General features: G+C 34.9%; 2 protein-coding genes across 7 annotated transcripts in view; one reads left to right on the plus strand and one right to left on the minus strand.

Annotated features, from left to right (window-relative positions):
- LRR (capping protein regulator and myosin 1 linker 1 leucine rich repeat protein) overlaps nt 1-4,041 on the minus strand; it is a 124,503-nt gene extending 120,462 nt beyond the window's left edge. For all 4 annotated transcript variants that reach the window (XM_089245681.1, XM_089245683.1, XM_089245682.1 and 1 more), the window contains exon 1: nt 3,799-4,041. In XM_089245681.1, the coding sequence (XP_089101807.1) occupies nt 3,799-3,838 (40 nt within the window). In that variant the 5' untranslated portion in view covers nt 3,839-4,041. The remainder of the gene's footprint in view (nt 1-3,798) is intronic.
- Nucleotides 4,042-6,975: 2,934 nt separating this feature from the next.
- Caper (RNA-binding protein 39-like protein Caper) overlaps nt 6,976-14,840 on the plus strand; it is a 42,904-nt gene continuing 35,039 nt past the window's right edge. Inside the window, exons 1-3 of one of the 3 annotated variants that reach the window (XM_089245687.1) lie at nt 6,993-7,107; nt 7,271-7,375; nt 7,494-7,673. In XM_089245687.1, the coding sequence (XP_089101813.1) occupies nt 7,662-7,673 (12 nt within the window). In that variant the 5' untranslated portion in view covers nt 6,993-7,107; nt 7,271-7,375; nt 7,494-7,661. Of the gene's footprint in view, nt 7,108-7,270; nt 7,376-7,493; nt 7,674-10,695; nt 11,844-14,840 lie in introns of those variants that run through there. The other 2 variants (XM_089245685.1, XM_089245686.1) reach the window with 2 other exon arrangements.

A 14,840-nucleotide genomic window follows, 5' to 3' on the forward strand; every position in this document is an offset into this window, starting at 1 on the left:
GTAGTTACTAAATTTCAGGCTGAAACCGGCACAAAATGTTTGGAATTTATAGCAGCATATGCGCCAACATATGAAAGAGGTTGACTGCTCTAAAGGTGTCAAAAGAAGCATTATTCTGGACCTTTCTCTTCAAGTAAAATTTTTTTCTGACCCCTAGATTTTTTTGCAATTGGTCCAGCACTGCTCACTACACAGGTTATATAATTTAATACTTAGAAAAATTTGATGTTGTCAAGTACTTTAAAATGTAAGCAGACATTGTTTACACAGGGTTTATTCATAAGTGCAAGTGATTTAATGGTTAAGTAGAACAGAGAGAGACCCGAGAACCCTTCCTTAAACAGTGTGGAAGCCAAAAACTTCCCAGGCTATTACATAGCCAATAACTATATTTTATCCCTTATTTTTGCTTTGTTCTTTTCTGACAGTCTAGCATCTAGTGCATGCATTAACTTAAACACCAGTATTCAAAAACAACTAATGTAGGAAAGAACCTATTCTTGACTTGATGTTTGCAGGGTTTAAGGAAGAACAACTCCTTCAGAGAAAATCCTTAAGGGCTATTTTTATTATGTAGTGATGCATGATTTTTCCTTTAATTTTCATGTCTATAAGTAGACACCCTACACTCGTAAATATGTCTATCAACCACTTTTTCTATCACTCATATTTTTCCACACTTTCTTAGTCCCATTTTCAGAATTTATTGACCTGGTATTTTGCTCTCAAGTCACTCTTTTGGTCACTACTATGCTTATACACTCTCTCATCCTCACAAACTCTTTAAGACTGTTTTTCTCATCTTTTCTGAACCCAAGGACCAGTAAAATGCCAAACAATTTGATATGAACCCCTAATTTACAACATTAGAAGCGTAATCATATGTTCCTTAAAATACAGAACATTAAAATTCAGGAGTAAAACATGTATTATACAGGAATGCAGGGCCGGAACTAGAGGGGGACAAGGAGGGGGACAGAAAAATTTAAAAGGTAGCAGTTTAAGGCAAGAACAAACAATACCGTTGTAAAATGATAGACTTTTAAAGTTGTGAATGCAGCAAAAATCCTAGTTAGGACAGTGCAGGAATGTCCCGTATTTTGAGTGGTATTCCCCTGTAATTTCAGTCATTCTCACTTTTTCTACATTCTATAGTTTCATTTTTTTTTCAATTAACCATATTTGAATTTGCAATGCTTACTGAAATTGTGAATGAGGATAATTCTTATCACTTATAAATTATATTATACAGTCGAATACCGCTATAGCAAAAAAAAACCCATTTTAACGAACACATCAAATTCTCCCACTTAAGTTTACCTAAGAACAATGCAAACACCCAGAATTAATTTATAATGAAATTTTGTAATAACAAAGTGATTCCTCCTGTCTCTAGGAGTTTGTTATAATGGGATTCGACTGTAATTATGAATATAAATGTTCATTTGAACAGATTTTTCATGATTAAGTTTTTTCTTTAAACTACATTTTGAGATTCATTGCGATTTCCATTAATTCTTCATTACCCTAATTGATAATTTTTAAGCAATAAAGTGTGATTCTGCCAAATTACAGCATCCATTTTTTAAATTAAAATTGCAGATATTTCGTATTTAACCAAATTTAAGCTCCGAATATTTCCCATGTTTTTCTGAACGAAAATATAATCACTCAAGTCATGGTGAAATAATAAAATTCTATTGACATAAATTCTTTTTTACTGTGATTTGCAGCACTTTTTACGTATATGTCCTTCAGCAATTTCAACAATTGGCGAAATCATCGAAAATTACATTTTTTGGCTACAATTATATCCAGTATTTAATATCACCATTCCCCCCCCCCCACATTTAATTAATATCACCATTGAGATATGATTACCCTAAGAACGAATATTTATACTGTATATACTGTTTATACAGGTTATGCAAGTAGTTACTGACATTAGCACAAGATTCTCATAATAAATTCCCGCGTTTTCAGTGCAAAATAGATATCGGGTGCTCCAAAACAGCTTCTTATAAGCGACTGCAATTACTGTTTCAATTTTATATGAAATCAAGAATTTTGATTTGCTTCACCAAAAATGTTAAATCTATTGAATAATGGAAAACTCCCAATAATAGTTATATTTTAACAGCCCCGTTAATGGCAGCTGTTGGGAAGTTTCACTGCATATAACAATTTGCCATACACAAATTTACCTGGCATAATCATAAAATCACAATGCATTAATGAATGCATTAAGATAAACTGATATGCATTTTCCTCAGAAATTTATGGAACAGCTATGGAATATAATCCTTTTTTCTTTGGCAATATTTTAGGCAATTCTCTTCCTAATCAGCGATGACCTACAATTTTTTTTTTTTTTTTCCCCATCCGCTATTATTTTCTTAGGCTTCTAGGTTGCTATTTTTTTTTTACTGTCATTTGAAGGTAAGGTCACCTCAAGAGGTCCAAGGTAATAATAGGCTTTTGTATAGGCCATGGTGTTTGAATTGAGGCATTAGCACATTTTGAAGCTCTTTTTAAAGTTTGCTATATGATGTTTGTTATACTGTTTTCTCTGTATGTTACATTCATTTTTTTTTTGTTCGAATATTTCATTTGGTATTTGTTCTTAGGATCAGAGCCGCCAACATGAAGGAAACATTGGGATTACTGAAAATTGCAGGTCATCTCATATATACGAGACTTCGCATATACAGGAGGGGGAAGGTAAATTGCATTGTTTTTCCAAAATTATTGGGGGGGGGGGGAACTCAGCCCCTTACAAAATTTACTAGGGTTCAAATGGCTTCAGCCACTAGGTTCCGGTGCCTATGCTTAAGATTGCATTTGCATTCTTTCGGGTGGTGCATTTCATATTTCTATTTTAGCCAGTCGTCTCTGGCTAAGAAGGCATATGACAGAGCAGCCATATGTAATAGCGGTGCCTATGACATCATGCAGATTTTTTGTTTTTCTCACATGGATATCATGGAATAATTCATAATACAGCTCTTGCCACAGGCATCCTTCTACTTCATTATCTTGCCTTTACATGGTGTTTAGCAATTGTATTTCAAGATCTGGGATTGAACATAGTAGTTTTGATGTTTCGCTGTATAACGATGGTTCTAAAACTTTGGTCACCCGTGGCTCCCTTGCCCAGTTCACAGCTAATCTGCGGCTCCAAAAATAATTTAGTACATATTTTCACTTATAAAAGAACTACTTCAAACCGTAAATATACACACCAATCAATACATCCAGCTAGTCGTGGTGCTTCCGTCAAAGTTTGGCAATGTCACACACTTTGAGAAACACTGCTGTATACAAATACGCATATACAATAACACAACAGGCAAAATACCCAACGAGGTGGCTGAAAAAGATGCCCATATCAAATATGGATGTCATATATTTCTAAAATACAGCAACCGAATTAAAGTTATATAAAGGCAGTATACCAGGCATACTCATTAGCATGATGCCTACCAGTATCCTTCACGCTAATGATATTGGCACAAAATCATCAGTATGAATGAATGCATCGAGATAAACCAATTTATTTAAAAAATATCGACGCTTTACCGCAAATATTTTGAGCGTTATTCAATAAAATCACAATTGAAAAAATGAAAAGTGAATACTAGATCTACGCATTTATTCGGGACATTTAAATAAAAGGGAAATAAAACCGGATAATATTGTTCACAAAATAGAGCGCATAATTTATTTATTAGTTAATGAATAGGAATTGTAAAAGCGTTATTTTTTTTCTATTAGGGACGGGATAGAGCAGCTTCTCACCATGGAGCTCTCGAGAGATGATTCCCCCTTTGACGGACATGGCGAATTGTCGTCTTTTTTTCTCTGCCCTGATGTAAGTTTTATTCGAAGCTTACGACAGCCTCTCGCACATCGTTTTCAAACAGACGATCAATTTTCGATGAAATAATATAAAACAGGTCGAGGTATCGAAACCCAAATGACGAGGGAGGGAGTGCCCCTCAAATAACATCATCCATTACTACAACCAACCAATTCCACTAAGAGGGGGGGGGGGAAAGGGTTGATGCTTGTTGTTGTTGTTCCGATTGATAACTATTGGGAAGAGGAATCCTCCTATTGTGCTCTTCTAATCCGCGTTTCCTCTTTGTGAGTGTTTCTCACGTGATTTTGTTTGTGACGTTGCGGATGTAGGGTAATCATGTGACCCGTGTTTCTCGGTAAATTTTGGAAATCGTGACGTTTTTTTATACTTTTTTTTGCCCCGGCCAACTAAGTTTTTGTTTTCTTTATTGAAGTTAAAGATTAAAAAATCCTTTTCCCAACTTATTAAATTAGGATACAAGATTCATGGAAAACTAGAAAAATATTGATTTTTTGAAAAGAACAAGTCATCTCTGCCCCAACGAGGACTCGAACCTAGATCTCTCAGAACCAACTGATTGCTCTATCCCTTGACTAAGAAGACAAACGGAATACATTTTCCTCACAGTGTATATATTGCATTCATATATCTTGCCCATTAAGTTATAGGGAAATTATAGCTCAGTGATCTTGCATTAACAAGTGCAGAGAACATCTTTCTTACATATATGGCATGGGCTAATGTCATTTACGAGCAATTGGCTGGTTGTTCTCAGTTCATCACACAGAGCCATTCAACATGTATACGCTTCATAGAAGAACGTGTTCTATCAACACCACACTAAATTTACTTAGTGTGGTGTTGGTTCTATCTGTCTTCATAGCTTAGCAATAGTGCATTTAGTCGAGATGTCTAAGATCGGGGTTCGAGCCCGCATAAATAAATTTTTCTTTCTAAAAAATACGCTTCACTACTCATAGAAAGTTTTCCGTATACCTTCTATTAATGTGGGAAGGACATCTTTTTCTCTACAAGAAATTATCAGTGTTGATTTCGCATATTTTTCATGTAAAACTCTTTTTTCCCATCAATAAAGCCGTGTTTTCTTAGGAGCAGGTTTTTTACGCAACGTCAATCGTCTAGCACGGCGTCCACTCACTAATAGGAAAAGCGTTACGGCTATTTTCTTACAGAGTGTGTGATTCGGTGACTGTTTCTGGAGGAGTCAAATGTGTCGTGCGCTGTGCGTTTCACCGATCTTCTCTCTTCATTTCTGTTGTGTTTTCTTTCCCTTCCCTTCAAACCGGAGCATGCAGACAACAGAGTAGCTGATGATAGGAAAACACGAACGCGTAGCGTAATTATGTAACACGTTTCTACCAATGCGAAATGGTCCAATTCGGTTCACGCTGAGCAAAAAACCTGCTCCTGGCACGTCTTCTGTGCAGTGCAACGTGAATCACTCAGCACGTAACGCCGTCCACTCACCAGTAAGAAAATCAGTATGATTATTTCCCTACAGAGCGCAATGCGGCTCATGACAGCGCTTTACGTCAATCGTGATTGGCGGGCTGCTTCTGGACAGTGGCGTCGGAGCCGGGGATGCTGTGGGTGCCCACGGAAGTTTGTAGAACGGGTTCGAGCACCCACAGAATTGATTCAAAAATCGAAATTTCCTACGTGAACCTCAAGACGGGCACCCACAGGTTCGAAACACTTCCGACGCCCCTGTCTGGAGGAGTCAAGTGCGTCTTGCGCCACGCGTTTTGCCGATGTTCTCTTCACTATTGTGTGCTTTCTTTCCCTCCCCTTTAAACCGGAGCATGAGTAGCGACAGAGTAGCTGGTGCCAAGGCCATATACTATAATACAGCCACCCTGATCCGATGCGCCACGCTAAGAAAACACAAACGCGTAGCATAATTATGTAACACGTTTCTGCCGACGCGAAATGGTCTAATTCGGTTCACGTGGCGCTAAAAATCTATTCCTAGGCGGAATAGATTTTTAAAAATCTATTTTTTTTTTCTAAAACCCGGCTTAAAGGCGGGTTTTCCTAGAAGCAGGTTTCTACAGCGCGTGCAGCGTGAAAATGCTGATTGGTCAAAAAACCTGAATTTGAGGTTTTTAACTAATCAGCGTTTTCACGCTGCACCCGGCGCCGAAATTCTACTCCTTTTCCTAGGAATAGGTTTGTTGCGCAGCGTGAACCGAATTAGACTATTTCGCGCCTAGAGAAACGTGTTACCTAATCACCCTACGCGTTTGTGTTTTCCTAGCGGGACGCATCAGATCAGGGCGGCTATATAAAGCCGGGTTTTCCTAGGAATCGGTTTGTTGCGCAGCGTGAACCGAATTAGACTTTTTCGTGCCGAGAGAAACGTGTTACATAATCACGCTACGCGTTTGTGTTTTCCTAGCGAGGCGCATCAGATCAGGGCGGCTATGTAAAGTATATGGCTTTGGCATCAGCATCTCTGTCGTCTGAATGCTCCGGTTTGAACGGAAGGAAAAGAAAACACACAAGAGTGAAGAGAATATCGGCAAAACTGCGGCGCACGACGCATTTGACTCCTCCAGAAGCAGTCAGCCAATCACGCCAGACGTAAAGCGCTGTTGTGAGCCGTATTGCGCTCTGTAGGAAAACCATCGTACTGCTTTTCTTACTGGTGAGTGGACGGCGGGTCACGCTGGGCGAATCACGTTGCGCGCTGCACAGGAAACCTGCTCCTAGGAAAACCCGGCTTTACGTGCGTGAACGGCGCGTCGCGCTGAGCGATTCACGTAGAAAATACAATACAATAATAATTATACAGGGCTTTTAGCTACTATGACCATCCCCTACGTAAAAAATAAAGTGAGAGTCACTGAGCTATAAGTAAACTTTTACAGATACAGATAGATTAACGTCCTCTATGCCTGCTTAGGGCTCTAGGATAGCTTTAGTTCAAAACGTCAGAGTGCAATCTTGTATAAAAACATTTGCGAAGATGAACAGGAACAACAGAACTGTGGGGAACAAAGTACAATGAAGTAAACTTTTACTTATAGCTCAGTGCGAGAGTCATGCTTTATCAAGACGGTCAAAACTTATTTTTATTCACCTCCGATAACTTTTGGAGACCCCGTAGATATCTCCTCTCTCTATTGCTTGGGTGGGAGACCATCACCATTATTGTTTTGCGTGATATCGGGATTTAAATTGCTGTTGAAGCGTTTTGTATGTATATATTTTTTCGATTACAGGTAAGTTTTCTAATTGAAAATGTTTCTCTTTTCCATATCATTTTATTAATTGGCTATATCATTTTATATCAACGCGATTCGCATGCCATAATTTTATCCTTTTGTGAAGATCATGGTTATTGATTCATGCGCAAGATTTGCACTCGGATAATTTTTGTTTCAGGATATTGATAATAGCTTGGCTCATTACCATTAATTTATTTGATTGAAGACAATGGCCGAAGATTGGGATGTTGAAGCGCTGTTGGAGGCCCCATACCGTAAAGAGGTTTGTACATAGTTAATGTCTATTTGTAGTTTAAAATGTTGCTATAAATCATTGAATAAGTTTTGTTTAGTAAAAGTGTGATTCTTAATAATAAAAATCTTCTTGATCTGTCCTGTAGAGCAGTCCCGATCAAGATCTATGGATAGCTTTAAAAAAAAAATATGCTATTCTTAAGGGTTTTAAGAATATTCAACAAGCGAAGACTCAAGATTATTATCGTGTAAAGTTTGATTGAAAAATATTGAGGGATACGTTATGAAGTTGTGCCAGTTATCTAGATAACTTGATGCTATCAAATGTAAGAGTCAATGCTATTTGTGATTATTTTTATTAAGTGAGTACTTTTAACTGAAGAGGGTAAGATTTTTTTAAAGGTAACATGAAAGCCACAATATTGAAAATTATTGTGTGCCAGCTGAGCGTTTAAAGTTTGCTTATGGGCGAACATTAGTTCAACTCAGCGGCATGCATGTTAAACTTCTGTCTTTGGGATGCACGTCCGAATTATAATCTTGAGATACCTAACCGCGTGATTAGAGGATTTTCTTCGTTTGAATGGAACAGCTATAGTTTGGCTGGTCCTTTGTTTTATGTGATGTATTATAGGGAAAAATGTCAGGAACAACAGAACTGTGGGGAACAAAGTACAATGAATTGATGAGAAGTGTCCAAGAGTTAAATGGTGCTAGTGTTGTCTTTCTTGCCCAAGAAAGAAATCGTCAACTCATCGCTAAAAAGATAGTTAAAATGAGAAACGTTAAAAACAATAAACAAAACATTTTTTGTGTAAATGAAGGATGCAACGTCAGCGGAGACATCACATTCATATAACCGACAGTAAAGCCAGATTCTTCTAGGAGTAGGTTTTTTTGCACAGCTTGAACTGAATTGGACCACTTTGCTTTGGCAGAAACGTGTTACAAAATCACATTGTTGTATGCCCCAAAGCAGAATGTGCCAAAATCTGCGACGTACGTCGCAGAACAATTAGCGCTACTGCAGAACAATTCGGAAGAATTTTAAGAAAAAGTACAAAAAAAACATCATTACATGTATGGGGATTTTTACTTAAAATACAAAAACTAAGATTATTTTTAATATATCAGTTATGGTACTATATGTTTATGTATATTAGGATCACTCTTGGTGTTTCTTGTTTGCTATTTTAATGGGAAAACTTTTTTTAAATATTATTTTGCTATCTCATTCTTTTACAAAAATGAGAAAAAATACTCAAAAAAACTTGACAAAATATATCAAGATTTTTTGAGTATAATATATTTTTGAATCCTATAATCATTATTTTAATACAAATTTGTCCCAAAGCAGATTGGTTTGAATTGTTCTGCAACAAGCCCGCAACTGACTGAAAATGTTCTGCTGTAAAAATTCCCATAAGTGTTGCCTACAGTTTTCTTGAGAAATTCTTCCAGATTGTTTTGTAGCAGCGCTGATTTTCTTTGTATGTCACAGTTTTCAGCATATTCTGTTTTGGGGCAAATTTGATATTGGGGAAAAAAACTATTTTGGAAAATAATGGTTACTCTTGATATTATTGATTTTGAGTTTATATCTCTGAAAATGTCTTTTCTTTGTCTTGCTTGGTAATTGATTGATGCAGGGTGTTCTGTTGAAGCAGCAACAAGCTCTGGTGATAGCAGACATCAAGGGGAACAAAAATGGTTTTAAATCATGCTATCTCAAACCAGATTTTGTCATTTAAAATCATCAAAATGTTCATGCTGGATCTGACATCAAGCACAGATAAAAGACAATGAGTGAAAAAAAAACACCATTATTTGCAGAATTAATGTTTAATTAGCTGTTTTTTCAAAGTTGTTGTTGTGGACATCATCATTGCTCAACCCACAGTAACAAAGAAATGATTGTTGGACCCATTTTGCTGTACCTGGTTTTTGATGAATATTATGTAGCAGGGCTTGAAATGAAGTCCAGGGAAAGTAAAAAAATATATTAGAGACAAAAATATTGATTGAATATTTTTTGTGGAGGAAAAACCCATGCTTGTCTCAAGAAATGTGGCTGGTTACTAAAGGTTTATTTGTCATGCCTTGTTATACAGCACTTTTGCCTATTGTCACTCTCGCATAGTTTGTCAATACTTCAACAGAACACCTATTATAAAAAGCAGCTTTTGTTTGTTTTTTTTAATGATCAAATTTCTTATGACTTGCTGGAATGTATGTTTGTTTGACTTTTCAGTAAGCAGTTACTTATCTTAAACGTCTCTGAATCAGTTTGTTGTAAACATGAAATAAGTAATAAGTCTTTCTGACTGAAGGAAATTCGTATTTACATGGTTTTTATTGCTGGAAAAAATTCCTTAAAATGCAGGGATTCTCAAAGTGTGTTCTGCCAACCTTTGTCAAGGACAGCAGCCCAGGTGAAGGTTTTTTGAAGCAATTCTTTGTTAAATGGCTTTAGGGAGCTGCAGATAAGTGTTAGAAAAAAAAGGCACTGTGTGGGTGAAAAACGTTTGAGAACCCTTGCCATAATGTAAACAAAATTAATCCTTAATAGTTTGGCAAATTCAGGTCATCATGGTGACTAAAAAAAAAAATCGTATTGGCATTTCAAATTTTCCTTGTGATTAAAAATTTGAGTTTGAGTGCTATACAGAATTTTTGGAATTTATTCTGACATTCTTGTCAATTAGAAAAAAAGTCACTGAATCCTGAAAAATTTTGAGATAAATAATTTGACCGTTTGTCTCCTGTAAAATTTGTCAGGTGCCTGATAAATTTTTTCCTTTAAATTTGTCAAGCATTGCTTAACATTCAAAATAGCTTTCTCCATGAAATTGAATAGAGCTCTCCAACATTTAAATCAATGAATCAGGAGAGGGTTCTTTTACTTGTCACATGATTATTGCTCTTCTATCTTCCCCCATGCTTCCAAAATGTGTTAGGTAATCTATTGAAACTGTTTTTGTTTAATTTGCTTGTAAGAAATTTATTCTGGGGTTCCTAGTGATGACTTAAATGCATGCCACCCATTCTTTCTGATGACATCTCATTTATATTGTAGTTTTTAAATTTGTTACTTTAGTCTCTGAGAGATTGGTATGGTTTGCAAAGTTTTGATTTTTTTTTTAAATGGTTACAAATTATCAACTCCTAGAACTTTAAATTTCTTAGGAAATCAGTGGATATAATTTCTTGTGTTTTTTTTTCTTTTTTTTGTACATTTTTATTGTATTTGTTTTGTCTTTGTATTATTTACCTTAAACAGTAAAATATTTTTCGAATAACTTTTGGGGCTATGGAAAAAAACCACATTCATTGGTTTCTTTCTTATAGATGATTTCTGGAAAAGTTCCTCTGCCTTTTGAGAACTTGTTAGTAAGCAAAAAAACGAGGTTTGTTTCTTGCAACTGCAGATGGTATTTTTATAATGGCTTTACTACAATGCACGACTCGGCCATTTTGAAGGATGACAGACAGCGTGTTATATATAAAATATGGGTCTTTGTTTCTTTCTAATATTCTTGAAAAGTGACGTGCTAATTGTAATCTATGTAAATTTTTCGCCATCTGAATGATGATGCGTCGGCCAAATTGATAAAATTCTTACAATTTAAGGTTGAGGAAAAGTTTTTATACGTTATCTGGTTTTTTTTTTTGGTTAACCCAACTCCAGATAATGTAAATCCATGCTGCCCCTCTTAAAATACTATCCAGCTTTAAAACTTGTCTTTAATCAAAATTATGTTAAATATTCAGCTTTATCTCCCTATAAGATTCACTTTTGGAAAGAAAAAAAAAATTGTTCGCATGAATTTTTGCAAGAAATTTGCGAAGTGACTTTTAAATTACTAAATGATAGGCTATGGCCAATTTTTAAGCCATTTTCCTAAAATGGCGAGTTCGGCATGATTTTAAATTTATGAGTCATCCGTGGCCTTTTATGCATCTGGTAGCTTGCACATAGGTGCAAAATGACTACTTGAAGTTTTTTTGCCATTGGTAATTTTTCTGTTACACTTGCATGTTATTTAATTGTCCAGCCTGTTAGAATTGGATACCCATTACTCTTTTTCTAACAGCTCGATATTTACTGCTCTTGTGACATCATTTATTAAGACTTAAAATTCCACATACTTGTGCTTGTTTTAGCCAAATTTCATTTAGAAAAAAATTCATATCTTATTAAAACCAGATGCAAGACAGAGAAATTTAAAATGAAATATTTGGCTTAGGCATGACTATTACTTTCCTAAATTCTACTTAGTATTTCAGAATTGTGTAAGTAAAATATTTTAAAACTCTTAATGGTTAAAAAAACGAAGTTGAAAAAAGAATACAATTACTCCATATCCCATTCCTTTCGTCTCAGGGATGGCTGAGAACAGATACGAGAAGCAGCGAAAGCAATGGCAAAGATTCTGACTGGAAAACCGAAGCAAAAGAGGATGTGTTGGGGCGATCTTATTTATATCGCTGATGAAGTATATACTGCAAAGAACACCTATTAATGTGCACATTTTTTTGCAGCAATATTCTATTGTGAGCTTTTCAAATGAAGAAATCTTGCCAAATTGTGTGGTTTTTCTATTTTTTTGTGTGGATATTGTTCTGGTTTATTGCAAGGACTACTTGTTATACACTTGTTTTTGTCTCTATGAAATTAGATGCAGGATTCACACTTAAAAAAATTTAAGCTGCAATTAGCACTCTTTTTTCTTTTCAAAATCAACTAGGGTTGCATAGCTGCCAAGTCTCTAGAATTTCTACTCCATTTTGTGAAATCACAGAAAAATTATATTTTGTGGGGGGAAAAACACAAAGTTCGCACACCAATCAGCCAGCGTCTATTCGGCCTTTTGAAATCCAAAATTGACACAATCTTGTGTATCTGCTTTATTGGTATGTTCTGTTGAGTCTGTCTCGTTTCGGGCCTGATGGAGATTTTTTGGTTAGCAAGATTTGATTTTTCAGAGTATTAATGACAGGTAATTTAATCCAAGGAATTCAACCTGCTTTATGGCCATGATTGGCAATGGCATTTTTTTTTTACAACGGGAAAATATCCTTATAATTTTACTTTTACTAATAAAAAAATCCCTAAAATGTTTTCAAAGATCCCTTTTACACTTATTACATTATTATTTATGTACGGAATTTGGATCCATGTTGAAAACCTCCTGAATTTTCATTCTCCAAAGTTAGCAGTTATGGGGTTGGAAATTTTTTATTCCAGTGCTTGATTTTGAATAAAATACATCTTCTTAAGCCTTGAACACCATTGATTGAGTTATCTTTGGCTCTTTACATGTCGGTTTCGCGTTGTACAAGAATTATAGACGAGTCTTTAATTAGTCTTGTGCATAGCATAACATTGAATTTGAACTAAAATTTAATTATATCTAATATTTTTTAATGATATTTCATTTGGAAAACCTCTAAAAAGGTGCTGTGAATGCAGATATTTTTACCTTTCGTCTTTCTACCAAAATACTTGAAAAATGTTTTTGAGGGAGTCATGGGAAAACCTCCTATTTTTCCTTGATACATGGTAATTTTGCTCTAATGGGTTTGCCTCTTGAAACAGTTGAAATATATTAAACGGTAATAATTATTTCATTATTTTTAATACCTTGCTAATAAAGGCCCGTTTACATGTATGTTTTTTCGCGTGCGATAGCTATAAACAAATTCAGAACTGTAAAGAGTCTGTGCATGTAATGGCAAAAAAGTTTGTGGTTAGGAGTGTGCACTTGAACTGGGCATTCCAGCAGTCAATCGCAAACTCAAAATCATGTCTAAAGACAAACCAGCCCCACGGGCAAAAACGAGGCGAATCCCTCGTTTCCTGTATCATTTTCCTTCATTATCACTAAAAAAGCATTTTGTACAATAAATTTTTTTTCAGTGATTTTATCAGTCTAATAAAAATGAAATATGCACATAAATCCATAATTAATGTAAGAATTTATGAGAGAAATAATTAAACTAATAAAAATCCAGAATTGAAGAAAAATAATTTGATTGGCTAAAAGCCTTTTAATAATTTAAGGCCTTTTTGATTTAGGAGCCCTAGTTCCAACTTTGTTCACCCATCCATTAAGACGCCATTCACTGGTTATAGAAACTTAAATGATGTATCAAATATTTTGGTATTTAGCAATATTTAATAATTTTCAAATTTAAAGATTCATATTCGAAAGATTAAGAACATCTGATTTAAATTTGACAGTATAAATTTGACTCAAATGGACTAGGGGAAAAAAGAGTTTTAAAGGGAATTGAGGGCTGTAAAAAAAAAGAAATTTTCTATTATCTGAATGCGTGAAGATTAATAATGATGCTGCTTAAAAAAAAAGCACCTTACTGATTAACCCCTTTATGATTAGGGACATAATATTGCGTTTAAATACCAGTTGAATAAATTCAATCGAGCCAACTCTTTTTTCAACTTTTTTTTTTTTCCACGTAGCAAAGTGTTATTGTAACCATATGAAAAAAAGTTGTGTGTGCGTGTTTTCCCCCATGTTCTCCCATCACTATCGTTATATATCAATGGGATAATGATCAGCTGATAACGAGCAACAATGATGGTGGTTCTCTTAAGCTTTATATCCCATTCTCTACGAATTCCTTTCTTTTCCACACACACACACACACAATGTATCTTTCTCAAAACTAATCCTTCTATTATGTATACTGCACATAGAAGTGGGAAAGAGGGCAAGTAAAAAAAAATTAAAAAATAAGTTTGTAGGTGACGGCGAAAAAAACAAAACGCTAATTCTCTCAGCTAATATATCTATACTGTTCCTCTGTACCCTTATTCCTTTTCTTTTTTTCCCTTTCTTCAACATGGAACAAGGCTTCTATATTTATCGCTTATACGTCTAATGCAGATCATTGAAATTTATTGCCAACAGCTTGTACTCAAAGGGTTAGCTAACTCTGTATTCATAACATCACAAAATATTTCATTTACAGCAGGTGTTCAGCGGATGATGTGCTGTATTTTTTCCATGATTACAAAAGATGTCCAAGGTCTCACACAAGTGTTCAAAATACAAAGTATCAAATAGTATTACGTTAAATAATAAAAATACATTATATAAAACAAAGTATATTATTTTGTGTATTATGTAACGTATTAAACGTTTCATATAATAAGATTATTTCTGATTCATTTAAAACCATTTAATATCACTGGTGATATCTAGACAGGCATCATTATTCGTGCTTTAAATTTTATTGCTGAAATATTATAAAACAGCATGTGTTATATACATGTGTATGAATACATGTATAGAGTTTAAAAATTTGAAAAATAATTCACTTCTCAATTTATTATTTGTATTGTTATGAACTGCCCAAGCATTGATTTGATAGATTGAAATCATTTTTTTTTTAATGCAAACGAAAGGAATAAAACCGTATTAAGTACCATAATTTGGGGAGGGGGGGGGAATTAGGAAATTATTTTA

The sequence above is a fragment of the Pholcus phalangioides genome, unplaced genomic scaffold (assembly GCF_987345545.1).
Source record: "Pholcus phalangioides strain wild (caught in Gottingen) unplaced genomic scaffold, Ppha-v1.0 ptg000016l_1, whole genome shotgun sequence".
Classification (NCBI taxonomy): domain Eukaryota; kingdom Metazoa; phylum Arthropoda; class Arachnida; order Araneae; family Pholcidae; genus Pholcus; species Pholcus phalangioides.